Source organism: Lissotriton helveticus, chromosome 3_1, assembly GCF_964261635.1.
Source record: "Lissotriton helveticus chromosome 3_1, aLisHel1.1, whole genome shotgun sequence".
Taxonomy (NCBI): Eukaryota; Metazoa; Chordata; class Amphibia; order Caudata; family Salamandridae; genus Lissotriton; species Lissotriton helveticus.
In genome coordinates, this window is record NC_136061.1 from 1039609621 (window position 1) to 1039636618 (window position 26998).

General features: G+C 46.5%; 1 protein-coding gene across 5 annotated transcripts in view; it reads left to right on the forward strand.

The window, feature by feature from the left end:
• TLK1 (tousled like kinase 1) overlaps nucleotides 1-26998 on the forward strand; it is a 656881-nt gene that overhangs the window by 460272 nt on the left and 169611 nt on the right. For all 5 annotated transcript variants that reach the window (XM_078681584.1, XM_078681580.1, XM_078681585.1 and 2 more), the window contains one exon: nucleotides 8508-8589. In XM_078681584.1, coding sequence (XP_078537710.1) covers nucleotides 8508-8589 — 82 coding nt within the window. The remainder of the gene's footprint in view (nucleotides 1-8507; nucleotides 8590-26998) is intronic.

Below are 26998 nucleotides of genomic sequence, written 5' to 3' on the forward strand. Positions count from 1 at the left end.
AGGCACCCACCTTCCCCAGTCTGGAACCTAAATATAGTACTTGCCAGACTTATGGGGCCTCCTTTCGAACCTTTACACTCATGCGAATTGCAATTTCTTACATGGAAGGTGGCATACTTGATTGCCATTACCTCACTCAGGCGAGTTAGTAAGCTACAAGCACTAACAATTCAAGAACCATTCATGCAAATACATGCTAACAAGGTAGTTCTTAGAACAAACCCTAAATTTATGCCAAAAGTCGTTTCAACTTTCCATATTAATCAGTCAATAGAACTGCCAGTGTTCTTCCAAAATCCACAGTCAGTAGCGGAAAGAGCCCTACACACACTGGAAGTAAAGAGAGCTCTGCTTTATTATGTGGACAGAACGAAATCATTTAGGAAAACAAAGCAATTATTTATTGCTTTTTCACCACAACATAAAGGGAATCCCATATCAAAGTCAGGAATACCCAGATGGATAGTTAAATGCATTCAAATTTGTTATCAAAAAGCAAAACGCACTTTAACCGTACCCCAAGAGCACACTCTACGAGGAAAATGGGGGGCATCCATGGCTTTCCTAGGAAATATCCCTCTTGAGGACATATGTAGAGCAGCCACATGAAATGCCATACACACTTTCACAAAACACTACTGTGTAGACGTGCAAGCAAAGCAGCAAACTGCTGTAGGTCAGGCTGTCCTCAAAACTCTCTTTCAAACTGCTGCAGCTGGCACAGGTAACCACCGCTAGAGGAGATACTGCTATACAGTCTATACACAGATATGAATTCAGCAGCCCACATGCCTCGAACGGAATATGCTACTTACCAGTATGCATCTGTTCTTGGCATGTAGGGCTGCTGACATTCATATCGCCCGCCCTCCTCCCCGGTGCCTGTCGCAGCTGCAGTGTTATCTTTTGCATGGCCATCTCTTACTTTACTATCTCCATCTCTGCCACAATGGCGAAAAACAATCTGAAGATGGAGAAGATGCCCATGCGCACTGTAGTCCAGGGGAGGAGTCACCTATCTCGTGATACTTCGAAGACTCTTCCAGGACAAAAAGGTGCAATCATCCGGACCCAACACTAGGCGGCGATCTATGCACAGATATGAATGTCAGCAGCCCTACATGCCAAGAACAGATGCATACTGGTAAGTAGCATATTCCTTATCGTCGACGACCCCGTCGTCGACGTTGTCATCGTCGGGGCTTATGCCTCAGTCGACGGGCCAGTCAACGTTTCCTCCGTTGATGCCACAACTATCTACTTGTAAGACAATGCAAGTTTGGTCACCATCTACTGTTTTTACATCTACGCCGTCTACGGCGAAGCCTTCCCTATTGCAAAGGCGCGGTTCTGGACTAGAACCTTTATCTCCATTGCACCTGTCACCTCTTACAGTACCTTTACAGGTTCCTGAAAAATTACTAGATTCAGAGGACAGTGATGAAGGCTCTGATGTGGATGGTAGATTTGGAGCAGCTACAAGTCCATCAGAACTACTCATCAAATACAAGGAAGAGGATCAAGATGATCCACCTTCACCTGAACAGGTGACGTCACCCATCACTAGTATTCCAACAGCCCAGATGCCGGTGTCATTGTTGTCCAACCTTCAGCACATGCTCCATGATTATTACAGGCGTTTTCCACCATCTGAGTCAGCGGATTCGGTACCACCTACACCTGTGGTTCAAGCTTCCACATCTGAATTCAGGTCGCCAACACCTCGTTCGCCAGAAGCTTCTCATCAACCTGAGGAACATCAGTCATCAGAAGATGAGGAGCGTGAGGAAGGGGAAGTGAATGACAGATCCTTGTTGTCGGAGTGGGATGACTATCAATTCCAGACACCTTCTTCTTCGCCTCCGGCTCCTGCTGATTCACCTCCTGTGGACATTGTGGTTTTCACCTTCTTATGGAAAGAGCGACTCAACGTTTCCATATCTCCATGGAAACTTCGAAGGAGGACTGTTTCCTCTGACTTCAAGGACCAGCCGAGGAGACAAGTAAAGACAATTCCAATTATTTCATTCATATGGAAAGAGGGCCTTAGGTGAGGTCTACTCCTGCATCTATCCCGCCAGTATTACCACGTATAGATAAAAAATATAAGGCTCCGGAAAAGACCCTAGCTTGCCTTATAGATCACCCCAAGACAGATTCGGTGATTGTACAAACTGCACAAAAGAAATCTGTCATCGCCGATTACAGCCCCGCCTGAAAGAGATGGCAGGAGTCTAGATTCTATTGGAAAAAAGGTATCTACAATGGCAGCGACAAGGGTCCGGGCTGCCAACTTCTTGGCCATTCTGGGTCGTTACGACTGGCAAATGTGGTCTGACAGCTCACCATACATTAATATGCTTCCTGAACCTGCTAAATCTGAAGCTCTTAAGATATTGCAGGAAGGAGAGAGAACATCAGCCGAGATTATAGACTGTGCAGTAGATGTGGCTTCTACGGGATTCAGGCAGCTAGCAGGGGCTGCCGTCCTACGGCGACAGGACTGGCTTAAGGCGACTTCTTTTCGCCAGGAGGTGCAAGCAAAGGTGTGGGATATGCCCTTCAATGGAGAAAATTTGTTTGGCCCACAGGTAGAAGACGCCTTGCAAACAATTAAGAAGGACACAGAAACAGCCAGGTACCTTGGCACCTTACAGTTTCGAAAGCCGCCCTTTCGGGGTGCGAGAGGACGTGGATCGTCCTCAAATAGAGCAAGTTATGGTCAACAGTCTTCCTACAGGTCTTATCAGCGAAATCAGCGCTACCAGTCCCAGCGTTACCAATCTTATGGCCAGCGCAACACTACTTACTCCCAGAATAAGAAGAAATCTGCCTACCGCGGAAAAGATTCCAATAAGAGGCAATGAGTGTCACCACCTGCCACCGCTACTGCCACAGTCCCATGTAAAAATTGGAGGAAGAATCTCAAAGTTTTACTCGAGTTGGTCCTCAATAACATCGGACAAGTGGGTCCTAGACATTGTGGCCAGGGGCCATGCTCTCGAGTACGTAAAATTTACTCCAAATGTCCCTCCAAAAGGTCCACCTCCAGCTCATCCCAAAGAGTTGTTTTCCCAAATCAATCTGATGTTCCAAAAAGGAGCGATCGAAAAAGTCCCTCAAGTACAGAGAGGAACAGGCTTCTATTCAAGGTTCTTTCTCATAAAGAATAAATCCAGAGAATGGCGTCCGATCCTAGACCTTCGTTCCCTCAACAAGTATTTGAAAAAGCTATAGTTTTGGATGCTATCGCTTCAGGAAATACTGCATCTTCTTTCGGCAGAATACATGGCCACCCTGGACCTTCAAGATGCGTACTTCCACGTTCCCATTTTACCCCGTCACAGGAAGTTCCTGTGTTTCAGAGTGGCTGGCAGGGATTTTCAGTTCAAAGTCCTGCCCTTTGGGCTACGATTGGCCCCCAGAGTGTTCACAAAGGTCTTCGCTCCGGTAGCAGCTTACCTCCGGCTGGAAGGAATTCAAATATTTCCCTACTTGGACGATTGCCTTATCAAGGAGAGTTCCTTCTTAAACACAAACCTCCATGTACAACGATGTCTCTCTCTCTTCCAGTCGTTGGGACTCTCTATCAAGGTCAACAAGTCACGCCTTGTTCCGTCCCAAAAACAGACATTCTTGGGAGCAATCTTGGACACACATCTGGTCCGTGCTTTCATATCGGACGAAAGACAAGAAAGAATACAAAACATGGCTCAAATGTTGTCAAGAAGGTCAGTTTTAGTCCGACAGTTCAAGTCTTTTCTGGGAATGATTTTTTCTTGCATCCCGGGGATTCCAAATTGTCGGCTCAGAATGAGGCCTCTGCAGGAAGAACTCAACATTCAATGGCTGCAAGTCTCGGGTTCATTCGAGGATCTTATTCACATCACTCCTCGGATGCGAGAAGCTTTTCTCTGGAGAATTCAAGACAAAAATCTGCTGAAGGGATGTGCGTTACTTCAAGACGCACCGAGTTACACGATTACCACAGATGCATCTCTCGAAGGTTGGAGAGCACATCTTCAGGGGCTGAAGGTCAGGCGGAGATGGAATCCTCAACAAAGGGCCTGGCACATCAACATGCTGGAGCTAAGAGCCATCTTCCTAGCTCTCCAATCCTTTCGAGCAATCATCCAAGGGGCCACAGTATTGGTGCGCACAGACAACACCATAAGTATGCACTACTTAAACAAACGGGGAGGAACGAGGTTGGCTCTTCTATCTCAGGAAGCCCAAGAAATATGGACATAAGCGATACAACACAAGATCAATCTCTTGGCTGGTCATGTGCCGGGAATTGCAAATGTGCTGGCGGACACCCTCAGCAGATCAACGGTGTCCACCCACGAATGGAAGCTACATCAAGCAACAGCGGATCGGATCTTCCAACAGTGGGGTCATCCCGATCTAGACCTCTTTGCGACCAAGAAAAACAGCAAATTCCTGTTCTTTGCAAGCCGGCATCCCTACAGAGACTCTCAGGGGAATGCTTTTTCGATCAACTGGTCTCAAATATTCGCTTACGCTTTTCCTCCGATCCCATTGGTTCCCAGTGTTCTTCGGAAAATGAAGAGAGAGCCATGTTGCCGGATTCTCAGCGCCCCCAGGTGGCCTCGCCAATACTGGTTCACCGAACTTCTTCTCCTCTCGGAGTGCGAACCAATACAGCTTCGACCAATACCGAATCTCCTCTCGATCCAGAATGGGCAGATCTGCCATCCGGATCCAGCCTCTCTGAAGTTAGCAGCTTGGCACCTGAACAACTTGAATTCGCACATCTGAGTATCTCTGTGGATTGTAAAGAGGTGCTAGCTAACACACGAGCTCCTGCAAACGATAAAAACATACAGACTTAAATGGAAAAGGTTCTGCATTTGGTGTCAATCTGCCGGGATTCACCCTTTTCAGGCAACGCCAGATCAGATATTGCCTTTCTTATTACAACTTGGAAGATCAGGTTTATCTCCTACAACGTTGAACGTTTTTCTGGCGGCCATTTCAAGGTACAGACAAGATGGGACCACTTCTCTTTATTCTTCAGGAATAATGCAACAGTTCTTTAAAGGACTATTCAGAATGTTCCCTCCAGTACGTCGTCCACCTCCTTCATGGCATCTTAATGTAGTGTTAGCGCAACTCATGCGCCATCCATTTGAGCCAATTCACAAAGTGGATTTCAAATTCCTTACAAGTAAGGTATCTCTTCTACTGGCATTGACTTCATCCAGAAGAGTCCGTGATGTTCAAGCCTTCACAGTCAAGTCCCCGTTCTTGCAATTCACATCCAATTCTGTGATACAACGTACAAACCCAAGGTTTATGCCTAAGGTGCCTTTGGATTTTCACCTAAACGAACCAGTTATCTTAAAGACGTTTTTTCCTGATCCGCAATCCCCTGCGGAGCGGACATTACATACCCTTGACATCAGAAGATGTTTGAAATTCTATTTGCAAAGGACCTCGGTCATCCGCAGATCTGATCAACTGTTTGTTGCCTATGGAATGATGCGACAGGGACAAGCAGTGTCTAAGCAAACCATAACTAGATGGATTTCAGCAGCTATTGACTTTTGCCATATACAAGCGGGAAGACCTTTACAAACCACCCCAAGAGCTAATTCTATAAGAGCTGTTTCTTCCTCGACTGCAGATCTGCAGAGCAGCGACCTGGTCCAGCAGACCTACGTTCACCAAGCATTACTGCTTGGATGATACCAGTGAGGCTGATTCTTCAGTGGGTCAAGCAGTTCTTCGCAATCTTTTCAGATAAGGTGAGCCTCTGTTTTCCCTCCTCCTCTATACTGCTTTCCAGACGCTTATTCCATGCCTTTTATTGAGTACATTCTCATGTGACTGCAAGTTGATTCATGCATATATGAATATTGGCATGTTATTATGTAACTGTATATACTGGCTATGTACAAACTATGCTACAAATGGCGTCTTCCAAGCATTATTTTGATACTGCTATCTACTCTGATTCAGGCATGTGAATCTATGAAAGACACCCCAATACTGGAGAAGAAGGATAGTTACTTACCTGTAATCTGTGGTTCTCCAGTATTTGTGTCTTTCATAGATTCACATGCAACCCGCCCACCACCCCTCAGAGGCTTTAGGCTTGGGAAGTTTTAGCTTTCCTCCTGTGCGAGAAAATCTGAGGGCCTGAGCCTCTGGCGAGAACATTCTGGTGGGTGCCGTCGCCTGATTGGCTGCAGTGTGGTCTATACAAAATGACTCGGATAGTCATGAGTGTGGAAGTTTTTTCTCTGGTAACTGGGGCTACTTTACTTCCTGGCTGGTTGTCACCAAGTTTTTCTATGGATATTATTGCATATTATTGCTTTTTTATGGACCGTGGCACTCCCACTCCGACGACGGGGAATGATTCAGGCATGTGAATCTATGAAAGACACCAATACTGGAGAACCACAGATTACAGGTAAGTAACTATTGTTCATCTTCAGTGTATTGTGCCATTGACAGGCACACATACACCCTGCATATGCATACAACACACATGGGGCTACACAATGGTACATACTAACCTGATGTAGCTCAAGGTTGAGTTAAGCACACAGCAGCAGAACTTTACATGAGTGAGCCTGTAGGCCTCACTCTAGTAACACAGATAGAAAGGCCTGTTACATTTTTACTAATTATGGCACGCTGCCACCACCTCGCTTCTTCTGCTTAACATCTGGCAAATGCAGTAGCCTTACACCAATATGAGGATATCTCTTTGGGCACCCCTCCTGGCCAAAAATTATGCAAGCGACAATGGACAACTGGTATGGTACACCCTACACAAATTCAGTGTGTTGGGCAAGGAATTTAATTATAAATTGCTTTCGATTGGTGCATGTACCCCACCAAGCTGCATAAATGCTGTCCTGCAGTGAATCCACTATGCTTATGAGTGTGGCAACTTTGGAGATATGATACATATATGGTGGTCATGCTTTAAGATTACACCCTTCTGGGAAGAGATTTAGAAAAACCATAGAGCAATATTGGGCTCTGCTCTCTGAGGATCTGTCATTTATCTTTTTTTGCGGGGGTGGGGAGTTCTATATAGCGTGAACTAGACCTGAAGGTATCCGAGCGCTTAACATGAGCACCAGTTGCGTTACTAACATACACATTAATTTTTTGTTAGGCACTGGAAGATTAGTGATTTGCCCAGATTCAAGGATGTTGAGCGTCCCTGCCGAGGCTCGAATCCGACTGCGGCGTTGACCGCTCAAGCAGTTAGGCCACATCCTTTCCCGAAATCTTTGGGGTGACTCCACAGGAATTACAATGCCAGACAATTTTCTGGAATTGCTTGAGTGCAGAGAAAAACAGCTATTGCAGCTTCCTGGAAAGCAAGTATACTGCCAGACATCGCCCAGTCGTACGTCCGGCTTTGACTTTTTATGGCTATGCAAAATCTCTCTTGGAACCTCACTGAGGACAACACTGTCATATTGGGGTCAGTTACCTAATTTCTTATCGAAACACCCTTTGATGGCCTTTCCTCCTGAACTAAAAGCCCACTCTTTTAATACATGATATTGCTCAACTTTTAAGCTAATGTAATTTTTTGCCCCACAATTCGATATGCACTTATAGCCCAGTGGTTGCAGGTGATACAATGACTAGTAGGCACTTTTACGGCTGCATCTTTCCAGGAGACAGGAAGGTAGGAGGGATGAGTTTGAAAGGGTGGTAATAGTTGAAGGATTTTTTTTCCTTCTCTTTATGATATGTTATGTTATTGACATTTTAATGCATACAGCTACTCCAAGGAGTGTCGAGGTGTGTGCCTAAAAGGTAGACTGGCCGCATCAGGTGAGCTTATCTGAAAAGAAATGTCTTCAGCTTCTACCTAAATAGGCTCGGGCACGGATAGCACGAATTTCCACCGTAAGTTGATTCCAAGCCATAGCACCACCGACCTCAGTTTGCATGTCCTAGGAACAATTGCCAGTAGGTTGTTAGAGGAACGAAGCTGCCTGGCAGGAGAGTAAAATCCAAATCTGGATTGAAGGTAGGCCAGGCTATGGCCATATAACGCAGAGTGAACTGTCACAAGGGCCTTGAACTTCACCCACTGGCAGCCAGTGCAGATCACGAAGATGAGGCCTGACATTTGCCCATTTGGAAAGGTTGAGCAGGAGTCTGGCTGCGGCTCTATGGATCACCTGCAATTTCTTAAGCAGGAAGGCTTGCAGACCGACTTAAAGATCGTTGGCATAATCTATGCAGGAGGTAATGAGGGCTTGGATGACTGTTTCCCCAGCGTTTATGGGGAGCAGTGGAAGGAATCTTTTGAGAGAATTCAGGAGAACTACATCCATTATTTACTAGATGTTTTGGGGCCTTGGCAGTGGGGCAGTAATGTGCTGATTTCATATCTATCTTGATAATAAACAATTTTCAGCAGTCTGATATTTAAGACCTCCTGCTTGGTAGTTTTTGCTAGTGCTAATTTCCTTGATTATTTTTTTTATCTTCTCTTTTAGGTTCAAAGATCATCCAACATTAAATGAACGATATTTATTGCTTCATCTATTAGGTCGAGGTGGCTTTAGTGAAGTATATAAGGTAAAGTTAATTTATTTATGCTACTCTTAACACGGGGCCCTCTTGTGTAAAAACAATGTAAATATTAGAAAATATGAAGATTTGTTTTACTTTGTCAATGTATTTTTTCAAGCCGGTTTTGTAAGTCCAACATATATTTCACATGCTAATGCTTTCATATACCACATTCAGGTTGCCAACTTGGGGGGAACATAAACCTGTTCTGTCCAAAACATGAAACTGTGTGTTCAAGGCTTATGAGCTGCAGATTGTACACTTATGCATAGATCGCCATCTGGTGTTGGGCTCGGATGATTGCATGTTTTTGTCTTCTAAGGAGTCTTGTAGTCACGAGGCTGGTGACTCCTCCTTCGGTGGACAGTGCTCATGGGCTTCGGCTCCATCGTTAGATTGTTTTTTTCCGCCATCGGGTTCTGATGTGACTTGCTGTGCTCCGGATCGGAATCGTTCTCGAAACCCCTTTGACGGGCAATCACTCTTACCGACGGTATTGTCTCGATCGCATGCCTTCGACGCGCACCCTCAACAACTTCCATTACTCTTAGACGCCTGCGAACCTCGATGTGGGCCCAAGAGCCTACCCGCGCCGATAAAGACTGATGTCGATGGAACGGGCTCCATTTAAAAAATGTCCACAGTGTGGTGCTAAATTGCCACACTCAGACCTCCATCCTGTCTGCAATCTGTGCCTCTCTCCTGAACATCGAGAGGACAATTGTGAAGCCTGCCTCTCATTTAAATCAAAAAAGGCTTACCGGGATTGTCGAGCTAGACGCCGCGACATGCAGCGAGGCACAGGCTCCATTCTGGACATCTTCAATCCAGGTCCAGATAACTTTCTAGAGCCAGAAGGGATCCCGGACTCCGAAGCAGACGTCTCCGATGCCGAAGATGACATCACCCCGGCTCAAAGGGACGTGAGTACTGAAACCACGGCCCAACCAAGCCCACACCAATGGCACTGGTAACACCTTCGCTTTTAGGCTCAGGTTTACACCGTACTAAGACTTCGAACGCCCCGCCCCCGGGCCCGGCACCGAAGGACAGACAAAAGACATCCGGCCACGCCCTCTTCTGCCGGAACCGGTGAAGCACTCGGCGCCGTAATCTATAAAAGACCCCTCGGCACCAAAGCACTTTGTTAAACATCGGCGTCAAAGCAACACGATAAAGCATCGACGCCAAAGCATCCGGATAAACCACCGGCACCGAAACACCCGGATAAAACCTCGGTCCCGAAGCAAACAGAAAAACCTTCGGAACCGGAGCACACGGAGACTTTGGTACCATCAAAACACAAGACACCAAAAACTTCGGAACTGGACAAAGCTGCCATACCGGACACTGTCCCAAAACATCCAAAAGCAGCTCCCAAGGACAACTCTTCAACGCCAAGCTAGTCTGTGGAGTCCGAAGAGGTTTTTTTTCACCGGACCCAAAGTAGACTACTATATTTAGTCACCCAAAGACAGGTCATATAGTCACCAAGCCACCTACAAAGAGGAAACCAGAACGTTTACCCCAAATTCCAGTTCCTCCACAGAAAATTCACATATCTACTAATACTTTACCACCTTCACCTCCACCTCCACCACCTGTTAACCCTAATTTAATTATTTCACCACCACACTCTCCAGATTTACAGGATAGTGAGGATTCACAGGGGCATGGACAATTAGATGAAGACATAATGCCATTAAGTCCTGATAATTCAACACAGGAACAGACCCATGGCATGATTATAATACTGATCCTGATCTAACAAATGATCCGATTCTACCCCTCAAAACCATCCCCACCAGATAACAATGTGGGATTTGCACAGTTTATCAACAGAGCAGCTGTATATCAAAAAGTCTAACTTCATTCAGACCCTGTAGAGGAAGACTTTTTATTGGAAAGTTTTGAAGAACCACAAAAATCTACTCCCGTCTTATCCATGCTACAAGGCCTTCTCAGACATGCTCCTGAGGTGTTTAAAGACCCAGTCAGAACTAGGGTTCTTTACTCCAGGGTTGATCAAAAATACTAGGCAGCTCCCAGTGACCCTATCTACAATAAGGGCCCACTTCCCTTAGATTCATTAGTAGTAGCCAATGCACGAAAAAGGGCAAACTCCCAAGGGTCAGGTGACACACTACCTCCTGACAAAGAATCTAAGTTATTAGACGCATCATGTAAACGTGTGGCGTCTCAGGCTGCTAATTCATGGAAAATAGCAAACACACAAGCCCTTCTAGCAAGATATGATAGGGCTCACTATGATGAACTAGAGAAGCTCATTTAACATCTGCCCCCAGAATATAAGGACAAAGCTGATGACCTTATACAGTAAGGCAAACTTATTACTAATACCAGTAGACACCGCGTCACGTGCTATAAATACGAGTGTTCTGCTACGTAGACACGCCTGGCTTAGGGTGTCTGGCTGTAAGCAAGAGGTGCAAAATACAATCCTTAATCAACCGGTTAATCTAGAGCACCTTTTTGGACCTGCAGTTGATGCATCTTTAGAGAAAATTAAAAAAGACACAGGAACAGCAAAGTCTATGGGGGCCTTACAAGTCACTATCTGCCAGAGGCTCCTTTTGTCACTCCTTTTATAGAGCAGGTTCCAAAACCAACACGTCAGAACACCCTACATTATCCTATAAAAGTCCCAACCAGGGCTCTTTTTCTAGGGGATACAATAGTGGAGGTTAGAGGTAACAACAAGGGTAGAGGCAGAGGTAATAACATCAGCAACTCCCCTAGCAGTGACTTCCTTACGCTTCCCCCCAATCATCCCACTCCTGTCGGGGGACGCATCTCACAGTTCTTACCTGTCTGGAATTCCAAACACAACAGACAAGTGGGTAAGATACATTATCCAGTATTGTTATTGCCTGGAACTCACTTCAACACCCCCCAACATTCCTCCAAACAGCATCCAAGGTCATTAGACCATCTAACGCTGCTCAAACAGGAAGTCTTGGTAATGTTACAAAAAGATGCAATAGAGCCAGTTCCTCTACTTCATCAAGGAACAGGAGTCTACTCCCTTTTTTTCCTAATCCCAAAAAAGGACGGCTCTCTAAGGCCAATACTGGACCTCAGACCGCTAAACATTTACATTCAATCAGACCACTTCCACATGGTCACTTTACAAGTGCTTCCACTACTGCAGCAATGTGACTTTCTCTCCGCTATAGATCTAAAAGACGCCTACTTTCACATTCCAATACATCCCGCTCACAGGAAGTATCTCCGATTTGTGGTAGATGGTCAACACTACCAGTTCAAGGTGCTCCCATTTGGAGTCACCACAGCACCCAGGGCTTTCACCAAATGCCTCAGTCGTTGCAGCCCATCTCAGAAGACAATACATTTATGTATTTCCCAACCTAGATGATTGGCCCATAAAAGCAAACTCCCAAAACAGCTGTGTTCAACACACACTTCAAACAATACAGTTGCTTCCCAGTCTGGGATTCACAGTAAATCTAGCCGAATCCCATCTCCCCCCGTTTACAATGCAACTCTCTCTAGGGGCAACAGTGAATACTCTCACAGCCCTAGCATATCCCAATCCCATCAGGATAAATGCTATACAAACACTAGTTCAACAATTTCAACAACACACTCTACCAGCAAGAGTGTTCATGCAGCTAATAGGAATGATGGCATCATGCATTTTTCTCGTACCTCATGCAAGACTGCAAATGCCACCATTACAAGAATGTCTAGCATGTCAGTGGAACCAGGCTCAAGGTCAACTAACAGATCTGGGGGTGTTGGACAACCTCACCCATCGCTCTCTGCAGTGGTGGACCACAAACAACCTTGCCAAAGGACAGTCGTTCCTCGAGCCACTTCCACAACTAATGCGAACAACAGATGCATTGCTCCCCGGCTGGGGAGCTCATCTCCAAAACCATACCACTCAAGGGTTATGGACCTCAACAAAATCAATTCCACATCAACTACCTGGAATTGTTAGCAATCTCTCTAGCATTGGAGTCGTTTCAACTGCAACTCCTCAACAAAGCTGTCCTAATCCGTACAGACAACATGACAGCAATGTATTACATACAAAAACAGGGAGGGGGGACATACTCCAGTTATCCCGGCTAGCACAAAGCATCTGGAGGTGGGCCATTCCACGAAACGTATACCTCCTAGTAGAACATCTTCCAGGAGTACACAATCAAATAGCGGATCTGCTCAGTCGTCAAACACAACAGATCCACGAATGGGAGCTTGATCTTCGAGTTCTTCTTCCATTCTTTTACATGTGGGGAAAGCCAGACATAGATCGGTTCGCCACACACCAAAACACAAAATGCCCAAACTTTGCATCCAGGTATCCACACCCATTGTCCAAAGGCAATGCGCTATGGATGAACTAGTCAGGCAGATTTGCTTACGCATTTCCGCCTCTCTCACTCATTCCATTGCTAGTGAGGAAGCTTCAACAGCATTCCCTTACAATGATCCTAGTTGCTCCAACATGGGCAAGGCAACCATGGTTCACAACTCTGTTGCAGCTATCAGTAGTACCACATCAAAAGCTGCACCTCTCGGGGGGAGGAGCCAAGATGGCGATCGGAACAGTCGCATAAACGCCTCGCTCCGAGATCCCTTCCTCCCTGCCACCTATCCTGTCTTTAATCCTGTTCGAGGGGTTCCGTATTCGGTTTACCAAGGAAGAGCCTTCACTTACCGTCTGTTTCCGGGGCTCTGGCGTGCAGTGGTTTCTGCGTTCTGCCCTTGTTATCTTGCTGGCCTTCCCGGCCCTGACGCCGGGGCCTCGAGTGCAGTGTCTGCCCGGAGGTGTTCGGAGTGCCGGCGGTCCGGAACCGGTGGAGAGACCCGATGGTGGGAGCCTGAGAGCCGCGAGCCGGTAGCGCCGGAGCGGGCCCACCCCCGACGGTGGGCCGCCCCGCATGCCCGATTGCCTGCCGGACCGAAGAAGAGAAGCCGCGCTGTCCGGCGCCCCTCGGGTGAGACGCCCACTCCTGTTGATTGTCCCGCCTGGGATCCGGTGCAGGGCTCCCCCGAGTGTTGTGGGAGCACGCCCGTTCTTCTGGTGACTCTCCTTTCTCCGCCGAGCGCCATCCGCCGCGGATTGGCTGTGTGTCCTGGGGCCTCCGGCATTCATGGTGGACTTGGAGGCGGATGGGACGATGGCGGCGGGCGATGTGCTCAAGATGGCGGATGGCCCCTCGGAGTGTCTTCCTCTTGGAGACGGGGACGTTGCTACATTTGCTCTCCCCGGACCTCGTTTGCTTTGGGCGGCCCCTGCACGGAGTGCTGTCTTGCTTGCCCTGGCTACTCTGCGGATCGACCTGTCCTTGAAATGCCGGGACTTGGAGTTGCGGATCGCCGCTGTGGTTGCTCCGCCATTTTGTGACGCGGTGTCGTCTCCCCGAGTTGGTATTGTTGAGACTCCTCCAGCTGCTGTGCTGGGATCTCCGGCTGGGTGTTCGATTCTATGGGATCAAGTGGACCCGGTGCCGATGCTGCAGTGTTTCCTACATCCTGATTTCTTTGCTTTGTGCTGGACAGCCCAGATTTTGTGCTTGGCCACGTGGATATTTGGTGTACTTTTGCATTCTGACTGCTGCCGAGTTTTCCTGGTTGCTTCTTGTTGGCCGGGACGATGTTCCGCGAAGATCCCACTTGCTCTTCCTGACTGGTATGGGCCCACTGTATCATGCTGTTTCTTGGCCGTGCCGGGGTCTGGCAGCTCTGCTCTTCGTAGAAGTGGACAGGGGTGATCGTGTCTGGGTGCCTGCGGGACTTTCGTTTTGTTAATGGCATCTCCGGGCCTCATTATTTGGACAGTTCCTGTCTCCATCCTCTGTGTAGGCTTTTCTCAGTATCCTCTTTTGACCTCGATTATTGATCCGTTGTTGCGGGTGGGGAGGTGTTCTGTATTTCGATCGCCGGCCCCTCTCCTCTCTCTCTCTTCCCTTTCCTCTCTTTTTCTCTCTCCTTTTTCTTTCTCCGTTAATATTCTCTTTCTCTTTCTTCTATATTTTGGGTGACTCTGGGCGACAGACACGCTGTTTAGTGGGGTAGGCCATAGCCATTACGGTGATGTAGGGTGGGGGGGGTGTTTGTTATTTTAGTTTGTTTTATTCTATGGTCCCTTTTTGCTTCCTTTCCAGGGGGTGGGCTATGTCCCTTTGTTTTCTCTTCTCCTTCGTTTCGCAAGTGTCTGCACTTTCTCCTTTTCGGGGCGGGTGGGCTGTCTATGTGGCGTCCCATTCAATTGTTTGCTATGATTTGTCCTTTCTTTTTGAACCCTTTGATGGGCATAGGATGTCTTTGGGCCTTGCCCTACTGTGATTATCTGACTGCGTGGGGGGCTGTATCCCTCCCGTCCCCCCCCTCTTTTTCTGTATATGTTGCATGACACCTTGGTAGACATGGCTGCTGCCTTCTCTATAAATCATAAAATGAAACCTTTCTTATCCTGGCGCTTGCTATGTAGCGACTTTATTCCACGTCTATACTGTATTCATTTTACCGTACACATTGCTGTTGCTCTTTTTTGGCTCTCCTGACTTTGCGGCCGGCCCTTGTGGTTGTAGGCCTGCGCTTGTATTGATACGTGTCTCTCAATAAAGGTTTAAAAAAAAAAAAAAAAAAAAAAAAAAAAGCTGCACCTCTCCCAAGTTTCTCACTCAGAACCATGGAGAGATATGACACCCAGATCCCAATCAGCTCAACCTTGTGATCTGGCTCCTGAAATCCTAGAGTTTGGATATCGCAATCTTCCACCACAATGTATGCACGTTATCAAGGAAGTTAGACGTCCTACAACAAGTGCATGCTATGCTGCAAAATGGAAAAGGTTTGTCATTTATTGTTCCCACAATAAAATTGACCCATTGGAGGCTTCCATTCAAAACATCATCTGTTACCTTTTGCATCTACGACAATGTACCTAGCGTATACATCCATAAGATTACATCTAACTGCGATAGCAGCCTATAAAAGCTTTTATGGAAGGGCTGAAAAGGATAATTCCACCAAGCGTTCCACCCTCCCTAGTTTGGAATCTCAATATCGTCCTTATCAGACTAATGGGCCCTCCATTTGAACATCTACACAAATGTGAACTACAGTACCTTACTTGGAAAGTAGCATTTTTAGTCGCCATTACATCTCTCAGAAGAGTGAGCGAACTCCGGGCATTAATCATACAAGAACCATTTTTACAAATCCATCACAACAAAGTGGTTTTTAAAACAAATCCAACATTTCTACCCAAAGTAGTGTCTGCCTTCCATCTAAATCAGTCTGTTGAACTACCAGTATTCTTCCCTCAACCAGACTCAGTGCCGAGAGAGAGCGCTACACACTCTTGATGTTAAAAGAGCATTGCTCTATTACATCGAAAGAACAAAGCCCTTTAGAAAAACTAAACGCCTTTTCTGAGCTTTCTCCCCACCTCATAAAGGCAATCCTACATCTAAAACAGGAATTGCAAGGTGGATTGTAAAATGTATACAAATATGCTACCTTAAAGCCAAACGCACATTAACCATTCCCCCTAGAGCTCATTCCACACACAAACTAGGGCCATCTATGCATTCTTAGGGAACATTCCCCTATATGACATATGCAAAGCAGCAACTTGGGCCATGCCACACACCTTCACAAAACACTATTGTGTAGATGTGCAAGCAAAACAACAAGCTAGTGTGGGCCAGGCTGTATTAAAAACACTTTTTCAAACTACTACAGCAGATACAGGTACCCACCGCTAAGGAGGATACTGCTATATAGTCTATGCATAAGTGTACAATCTGCAACTCATATGCCTCGAACGGAAAATGCTACTTACCAGTATGCATCTGTTCTTTGCATGTAGAGCTGCTGAGTTGTACACGCCCAACCTCCTACCCTGATACCTCTACCTGATCCAGTGTTATCTTAATTAGATACATCACACATGGACACCTTTCTATTTCACACTACTCCATCTAACCCTACTGGCAAAACAATCGAACGATTGAGCCGAAGCCCTTGCGCACTGTCACCAGCCTCGTGACTACAAGACTTCTTCGAAGACGAAAACAACATGCAATCATCCGAGCTCAACACCAGATGGCGATCTATTCATAAGTGTACAACTCTGCAGCTCTACATGCCAAGAACAGATGCATACTGGTAAGTAGCATTTTCCTTACTGCCAACTGTGAATACAAGAGAACAAACTTGTACTGCTCTGCCATTTGGCCCTACCCCACCCCTCTTACCTACTGGATGCATCCTAGGGGAAGCGCCCTTTAGGACGAAACCGGAATCACTCTGTGCCTTCACAGCGCCGGCAACAGAACAAATGTGTCTTAAGCTGGCAATCGTTCAGCATGCAAGTTGTTACAACTTGCTTTCGGGGGACACAGTGGTGGACTGGTGTTGGAATTTAACCCATTCGACGCTCATGACGAGCTCAGCTCGTCATGAGTTACGCCTGTCGTACGCTCATGACGAGCTGAGCTCGTCATGATCCGCGGGATTTTAAAAAAGTCAGCACACAGCGGGAAAACGCGTAGCGCGCATGGGGTAAAAGTCCAACACCTTCCCTACTGTTGGGCAGACTGGAGTTTAAATAGTAAATTAAGTAATTCCAATATCCAGCACCCCCACTAAGGCAAGTCGTTAAAATGACTTGCATGCAGAACAAATGCGTGCTAGACGCATTTGTTCTAATGACGTAGTTCCTAAGGCATGCGTGAAAAACACATGCAAAATTCCGTCATACATTCGTATCCTAGATGTCAACCTTCACTGGAAATATTTGTTGCCCGCTGAACACTGCTTTGTGGTTCAAGTTTAGCTGTGTCGCAGGGCTACAAGATCATGTTTTCCTACTGATTCTTGCTTTCATGTTTAATTGTATTTGTGTAATGTGACCTAAATTAATATTTAGTTTCTCTTTAAGCAATGCCTGATTACTACCGCAGTGCTGCTTCTTGAAGTCCCATGCTGCTGCAGGCAGTTTTTGTTTAACTGCCCATTAATCTTCTATCTGTGGCTATAACCTTGAAAGTACACCCATTACGTTTTTTACACTGAGGTTCATTCCCTTGCTCCCATTGCCTGTTTTCTTTTCTTTGCATCTGTGTTCACGCCATGACTTCTGGTAATCGTCAATAGCCATCAACCTGTGCCTGAAAGTGTCTGTTCTGCAGCTGTGTCCCTAGAGATGATATGGTGTCTGAATGTGTTCGGTTACCCGGAATACTTCAGCAAGTATGGCATTTTGTTAAGCAGCCAGACAGATGAACCTGAGAGGAGGTTTCTCGGAAATAAAGCATCTCAATGACTCTTGATGTTGTTTTTTCAGCAGTCAGTCAAGCAGGTTCTGGATAAATTGTACCGCATAACTGTGCAACTCCCAGTATAAGGTCGTATTGCGGCATTTTGTCATTTATAATGTTATCTTTTCGAAACCTACACATACAAGGTTTCAGTAGAGAATATTTTCTCCATCTCTGTCTCTCTTGCTTTTCACCTCAAATGCTGTGACAACTTGATATGAGACTGGTCACACTGTGATATATGCAAATTATAAGAGAAATGCTGTTTTATATGACCCACCACTGTTACCTTTCTACCCGTGGTTGTAGGTTCTTTTAGGTCAAGCCTGGGCAGCGCATGCGCTGCTCTGCGAGGCATTCTGTATTAGAGTATAAACTTGAAGCTCTGCCCATATTTTTCATTGGCTTGTGTCATTGTCGTTTTGTAAATGCTGGCTTCAGATTCGTTAATAGGCTGGTTAGTCCCTCCTTAGTACTGCCTTGTCCTTATGTGTAATCTCCCATGAGGACTGACTCTTTTACTTCTGCTACACAGTATGACTTATTTAGTCGGAAAGCACTATTTTCTTTAATGAGTTTCTCCTACTGCAGGGAGGATCTGCTTTCCTGCAACATTCAGCGCTCCATGCATGCTTTAACTTATCAAGCAGCCCAGGACAATGGTGGCCACTTCTTTGAAATTAAATAGATCTCGCATTTACAAGAATTTGAGCCGTTGGCATTGTAAATAACAATGCCTTTTATTTATGTTTTTTTAAATCAAATAAGATAAATAAAAGGCATAGTCATTTACAATGCAATAACTTAAACTCTCGCAAATGCGAGACCTATTGCATTGCAAATGCTTGTTAGGTTTTTCCTACAGCACGCATGCTTGGTCAGCAAAAGCTATTGTATTTCAAAAAATTAAAAAGAAGCTTAGAAAAGGGTCTTAGAGCCCTTCCATTACATACCAATACACCCCATTAGTTGGCTTCCACTTCATTATGGTGCTACCTCCTGCTTCCTGCCAGCTACTCACCTCCTCCTGCAGTCTTCTTCGGCATCTGTACAACCCATATAGCATGGGCCCAGCACAGCTTCCTATTTGCAGTCACTGGCCACGTGCTGCTCCAGTTACTTAAAAAAAATCTTTTTTTATAACTTTTGGAACTGTACGATCTCCTCCAAACCGCATCATCCAATTTCCCTAACTCCCTGACCGTTTACCCACCACCGCCCTGCTACCCGTTTTACCCTACTGTCTACTTTGCGCAGTGGGGAATCCAGTATTTTAGTATAGTTTTCCTGGATGCACAATCTGCAATTCAGTGACTGTGCAATATTGCCTCCTCTTTCCTGTTTTATACTGAATATCTTGCTTGTTCTATTCTATTCAGGAATCACCAACAAATTCCTGAACTGGGTTCAGACTATACAAAACGCCACAGCAAGACTCAGTCTCAGCCTACTTTGTCACATCCACATGACCCCGCACCTGAGAGAACTGCACTGGCTTCCAATCCACAACTGAACTCAATTCAAACTGTTCTCACGCATTCAAATCGCTACACAACACCAGCCCTGCGTACCTCAACAGTCATATACACTTCTAAACACCTTCCTCACAACTCGCCTCAGCTGGACTCTCATTGGCACGCACACCCCGCATCCCCAAAACCTCAGCCAGTGGCTGCACCTTCTCATACCTCTCACCCAAAACATGGAACGACTTCCCTCACCACATCAGAGCCTTCTCTTCACTTCTCGAGTTCCGCATGAAGCTGAAGACCTGGCTCTTTGATTACCCTCACCAGGAGACAACTGCCCCTCACCTGCATAATGCCTGACATGTGATTAGCATGCTATATATAAACGGCAGTGCTAAACATCTGGTTAAACTAGGGAAAGACATTCCTAATATTGGGGGGCACCAATTGCCTATTTTATTATATGCTGAAGATGCCATTCTAATTGTGTGCACAGCAAATGGTCTGCAAATATTATTTGATGTTTTTTTAAGCTTTGTTTACATTGGTTCTTAAAATCCACTATGGTAAATGCTTTGGTTTGAGGCATGCGGGCTGCTGAATTCATATCTTGTGCATAGATCGCCGCCTAGTGTTGGGTCTGGATGATTGCACATTGTTGTCCTGGAAGAGTCTTCGAAGTATCACGAGATAGGTGGCTCCTCCCCCGGACTACAGTGCGCATGGGCATCCTCTCCATCCTCAGATTGTTTTTTTCCGCCATTGGGTTCGGATGTACTTTTCTTTACTCAAGTTCGGAAACTTTTCTGAAAGGCCAAAAGGCCTTCGGGGTCGTCGGTATTGTTATTTCGATCGGTGCCGAGTTATTGTTTCAGTTCTTTTCGAGCAGGACGTCGAAGAGAGCCGCTTGGCCTTTTCGACACCAGAGGCCCGATCGTCGATGGAACGGAGCCCGTTCAAACGATGCCCCCTTTGGAACTCTAAATACCCGCACATCGATGTACACCCGGTGTGCAACAAGTGCTTATCACCAGACCACAATGAGGACAACTGTCTAGCTTGTGCTCGATTCCGGTCAAAGAAGACGCTTAGGCTCCGACTTGCAGCGAGACAAACAATGACAAAGCCAGCGCCCGACCCGGTGAATATCTTCGATGAAGACGACGATGAGGTCGTCGAGACTGAGGTTCCAGAACGGCCGTCGGATCCAGGTTCGGAGCAGGACTCCAACTATTATGAAGACGACGAAGAAAACGTCGATGATGAAAACGTCGACGAGGTAACGGGACGACGCATCCCCCATCGGAGCCGTTGATGACGACTCGAGCAATTAACCAGGCCCAGCAGTGGGTACAGGGCCCACAAAAGACACTGAAAGACTTCCAAAGGCTCAGGTCGAGGCCTCGCTAAAAGGCCTTAGCCAAGATCATGACAAACAAACATTCTATAGCCCCGCGTCTCGGCCCGGCTAAGAATATATCACACGAGCCATCTGTCGAACTACTGAAAGCGAAACCGAAAGCCATCGAGTCAAAAACGAAACCGAAACTGCTGAAAACAGTCTTCGGATCGAAGAGTTCGAACACATCGGATTTGACGAAGAAAAAGTGTCGACGACCCTGCGGGGTACAAAAATAAAGGGTGTTGAGCCGAAGCTTGGTGCGCTAAAGTCCATCGCTAAAGCCAAGCACGTCGAACCGACGACGTCGACGGACAGCGACACAAACAAGGGACTTGAGTCTCGGAAGGTTCTCGATCCGAGGCAACGAGTCGACGGACCACAGCTCGTCAAAGCCCTCGAGCCAAAACCCAAAGGCGCCTCGAAGGAGCAAGTCGAATCGAGGCAAAAGAGCACGCCTCCGACGCAACAAGCACCGAAGTCGACGCACGGCCAGAAGCACGACGACAGGGCGAAGTCGGTCGGTCCTATATCGACGCCGGCCCAGAAGAAGGTCAGTCTGTCTACAGACGCTATGCCACCGATAAAATTCGGGCTGCCCCCGACTGCACGCCCTAAGGCGATCGATCCGAAAACCGGGGTCGAAACACCCAAGACTGTGTCAATTGGAAAAAGGAGTCATCCTCTGGAAGAGGACGTTATGTATCAGGAGCCCTCCTATGATGATCAGTCGAAGCTACATATCGACTCCGAATCGGGCAGACTTACTGTTTATCAATGAAAGATCAGGTCGGAAAATCCTCTGGAATCATATAAAATTCCACTCAAAAAGAAAAGGGATTCTTCTACATCGCCTCTCCTTTTTAAGACTGTAAGGTACCATGGCCAGGACACTTCTGCATACTCACCCACACGCTCTAATGAGGATATGGGGTATGACTATGATGAACAATATAATTACCCTGCGGACAATGATCAAGATGATCAGACTCAAGCCTGGTCAGACCCTATTGACCCGGGGGAGTCACAAACTATTCCTGATACTCCTTCTTATCCTGTCAAAACTTCGCCAACAGAAGATACAGCTGCGTTTAACGCATTAATAGAAAGGGCAGCACAAAATCATGATGTGGAAATGCATGCTGACCCAAATGAAGAGGACTTCTTGTTTGACACTTTCTCCACTTCAGAGAAATCAGTTAAAACATTGCCCATGTTAAAAGGTGTCCTTAAACACGCAGGAGACATTTTCAAGGAAACCACAAGAGCAAGGGTTGTTAACACAGAATTGAAAGAAAATACAGACCGGCGCCTGTGGACCCTACATACATTAAGGGACAGCTGCCGTTGGACTCTTTCGTGGTATCCAATGCTCGTAAAGGTGCCAACTCACAAACTACTGGTGATGCTCCTCCTCCAGACAAGGAGTCTAAAGTATTAGAAGCTTCCGGGAAAAGGGTAGCTGTTCATGCAGCTAATATCTGGATAATTTCCAACACACAGGCCCTATTAGCCAGATACGATAGGGCGCATTATGACACATTAGAGCAACTGCTACAACATTTGCCTGATGCCTACAAGGAGGGAGCAGAAACACTGATACAAGAAGGGAAACTGATATCCAACGCATCCATTAAATGTGCGCTGGACGCAGCAGACACCGCAGCCAGGGCCATCAACACAAGTGTCATGCTCAGAAGGCATGCTTGGTTGCGCATCTCTGGGTTCAAACCTGAGATTCAAACCACATTATTAAATCAGCCTGTGAACCCTGATTTTTTATTTGGTCCTAATGTGGACACAATCTTAGAGAAGATTAAAAAAGACACAGAGACAGCCAAATCTATGGGTGCCTTGCAGTCACAACAATTCAGAGGAGGCTCCTTTCGTCGCTCCGGTAACAGAGGAGCTACAAGAGGCCAGGCATCCCAGCAGACTCAATACAATAAAGGGAGCACGCAAACCACCTATAATAGAACAAGCAGAAGTGGATACCGTGGCAACAGCAGTAAAGGCAGAGGATGAGGGAATAACACCAGATCCTCCGCCAATACTAAACAGTGACGCCTGGTCACTGCCCCCGGACCATGTAACACCGGTCGGGGGCAGATTACAACAGTTCCTGCCAGTCTGGGAAAGCATTACCACAGACAGGTGGGTGAGACAACTTATTTAGCACGGCTATTGTCTAGAGCTAACCTCCACTCCACCCAACATACCCCCAAGACACCGTCCTATGTCCGCAGAGCACATACACTTATTGCAGCAAGAAGTCATCAGCATGCTGCAATAAGGGGCCATAGAACTCGTCCCTATACAGCAACAGGGTACAGGGGTGTACTCGCTGTACTTCTTAATCCCCAAAAAGGACGGGTCTCTCAGGCCAATACTGGACCTCAGGCCCCTAAACCAATACATCTTGTCAGAACACTTTCACATGCTCACTTTAAAGCAAGTTCTACCATTACTCAGTCAGGGAGACTTCCTCGCAACACTAGACCTAAAGGATGCGTATTTCCACATACCAATACATCCAGCGCACAGGAAGTATCTGAGGTTTACCATCCAAAATCAGCACTACCAGTTCAAGGTACTGCCTTTCGGGGTGACAACAGCCCCCAGGGTGTTTACCAAGTGCCTAGCGACAGTGGCGGCGCACCTACGGAGAAGCCATATTCACGTCTACCCCTATCTGGACGACTGGCTCATCCAAGCAAAGTCAGCCCAGCAATGTGCCAGCCACATGTCCTGCACTATTCACCTCCTACACAGCCTAGGATTCTCATTAAACTACCCAAAGTCTCATCTTCAGCCCGTCCACGTACAACAGTACCTGGGAGCAACAATAGACATTCCGGCGGCAAAGGCGCAGCCAAACTCAGCAAGAATCAACAGCATTCTATTACTGATTCGGAAATTCAGACCCCAACACTCGCTCACAGCAAGGGTGTTTATGCAGTTGATAGGCATGATGGCCTCCTGCATCTTCATAGTCCCTCACGCAAGACTACACATGCTTCCGCTTCAGGAGTGCTTAGCACGGCAGTGGAACCTGGCTCAGGGACAATTGAAGGACCTAGTGTTGGTGACCGGTTGCGCATACAGCTCTCTGCATTGGTGGAACCCACAAAACCTTTGCAGGGGACGACCGTTCCAAGAGCCTGTACCACGAATAGTGCTGACGACGGACGCATCTCTCCTAGGATGGGGAGCACATGTCCTCCATTACACAGTGCAGGGACTATGGACGACACAGCAAAAAAGGATGCACATCAACCTGCTGGAACTGATGGCAATCTTTATGGCAATGAAGGCGCTCAAAGTACATTTGTGCAACAAAGTCGTGTTGATCCGGATGGACAACATAACTGCCATGTACTACATACAGAAGCAGGGAGGGACACACTCCACAGTTGTCCCATCTAGCGCAAAGCATGTGAAAGTGGGCCATTCAGAGAAACATCTTCCTCATGGCAGAACACCTCCCAGGCAGGGACAACCAGATGGCGGATCTGCTCAGCAGACACAGCCACCAAATGCACGAGTGGGAGAAACATCCCTCAGTGCTGCAACCGTACTTCCAGCAGTGGAAAACGCAAAATGCCAAAGCTTCGCCGCCAGGTTTCCACATCCACAGTCTCAGGGCAATGCGGTATGAATAAATAGGTCAGGCAAGTTTACGTACGCTTTTCCCCCAGCCCCGCTCATACCACTAGTGGCACGCAAACTGCGACAACACTCGATGACACTCATCCTAGTTGCTCCAACGTGGGCACGGCAACCATGGTACACCACGTTCCTAGAACTTTCCGTGGTTCCTCATCAAAGGCTGCGATTAACACCCAGTCTTTTAACGCAGAGCCATGGCGACATTCAGCACCCAGATCCGCAACAGTTGAACCTTGCGATCTGGCTCCTGAAGTCATAGAGTTTGGTTACCTGACCTTGCCTCCTGACTGTATGAATATTATTAAAGATGCAAGAAGACCTACAACCAGAGCATGCTATGCGGCGAAGTGGAAACGATTTGACATCTATTGTAACAATAATGACATAAATCCGCTAGATGCATCTACTCAAAACATCATATGTTACCTGTTACATTTACGCAGATGCAATCTGGGTTACAGTTCCATACGTATACATTTTGCTGCGGTGGCAGCTTATCTTCAGAACAGGCAGCACCTTTCACTCTTCAGAGTACCTGCTATTAAAGCTTTCCTAGAGGGACTCAAACGAATCCTTTCTCCAAGACACCCACCTTCACCTGTCTGGAACCTAAACGTGGTTCTAACCAGACTAATGGGACCACCTTTTGAACCTCTACACTCGTGTGAGATACAATTCCTAACGTGGAAAGTTGCTTTTCTAGTGGCGATTACATCACCTAGAAGAGTTAGTGAGCTGCAAGCCCTAACTATTCAGGAGCCATTCATACAAATTCACGCAAATAGGGTAGTGCTGCAAACAAACCCTAAATTTATGGCAAAGGTGGTATCCCAGTTTCACATCAATCAAGCTATAGAACTGCCAGTATTCTTCCCGAATCCAGATTCCGTGGCAGAAAGAGCTCTACATACCCTAGACGTTAAAAGAGCTCTCCTGTACTATATAGACAGAAGAAAACTTTTCAGAAAAACTAAGCAACTGTTTGTTGCCTTTTCACCACAGCACAAAGGCAACCCCATTTCCAAATCCGGTATAGCCAGATGGATTGTTAAGTGCATACAAATTTGTTATCAAAAAGCTAAACGCACATTAACAGTTCCCCCAAGAGCGCATTCAACACGCAAGTTCGGGGCATCCATGGCTTTCCTAGGAAACATTCCTCTAGAAGACATATGTAAGGCAGCCACATGGACTACCATACATACATTTACCAAACACGACTGCGTAGATGTACACTCCAAACAGCAAGCAGCTGTAGGGCAGGCTGTACTCCAGACTCTTTTTCAGACTGCTGCAGCTGGCACGGGCAACCGCCGCTAGGGGGAGACTGCTATACATTCTATGCACAAGATATGAATTCAGCAGCCCACATGCCTCGAACGGAATATGCTACTTACCAGTATGCATCTGTTCTTGGCATGTAGGGCTGCTGACATTCATATCGCCCTCCCTCCTCCCCGGTGCCTGTCGCAGCTGTAGCACTCAGAATTAATCTCTAGCATGGACATCACTTACTGTATCATACTCCATCCCTGCCACAATGGCGAAAAACAATCTGAGGGTGGAGAGGATGCCCATGCGCACTGTAGTCCGGGGGAGGAGCCACCTATCTCGTGATACTTCGAAGACTCTTCCAGGACAACAAAGTGCAATCATCCGGACCCAACACTAGGCGGCGATCTATGCACAAGATATGAATGTCAGCAGCCTTACATGCCAAGAACAGATGCATACTGGTAAGTAGCTTATTCCTTATAACTTGTGGGCCACGAAATATGAAAACTAAAACTCAAGTGATGGGGAGCGCAGGACTGGAGAAAGTACAAAATGATATTATAGAATTTTATTCAGCTGTTCCTTGGCTTGGAACTATCTTTTAATTGTTAGGGCAAATTATTTTAAAAGTAACATTAAAGCAATTTTGAGATTCACCCAGAAAATGGGACAAAAACCTGTTAGAGATAATCCATTTCTATAAAACAAAATATGTTTCAGCAGGATCATACAGGTCCGGCCTATGGGAACATACAAATGTAGAACATATACAAAAAGTGGCCTTCCTTATTTGACGAATTCTCTAAGTCTCTCTCCTTTATTGGTATAGGTTAAGGTATGGTCTAATTCCGAGTCTTCTTTGGTGCGTGTATGCATATCCGATTGTCCAGGCTTAACCAGGTCGGTTGAGATTCCCTGGCTGATCTACCTAAAGACGTTTTTTGAATCGTTGGGCATGAAGGAACTGTATGAAAATCCCTCCAATATTACTGGAGATCTAGTAAAATGCAAATTTCTAGATCACTGCTGTAATATAAGATGAAGGAAAGCACAAAGCATGCTATCCACTGGTGGCAACAAGCGATATAGATACTGGGTCTGGGTGATGAACCCTCTTTATAGGTAGTAGCCATCCCTTTTTAGATTTTGCACGATCCATCTTGTTGTAGCCTTTCCCATCCAAAACTGTTGGTCCCCCCAATTTACTGTCATGTAGGTGTGACCAACTATCTGCACAAAATACATGCCATTTGTTCCTGTTTTGCTCTTTATAATGAGGC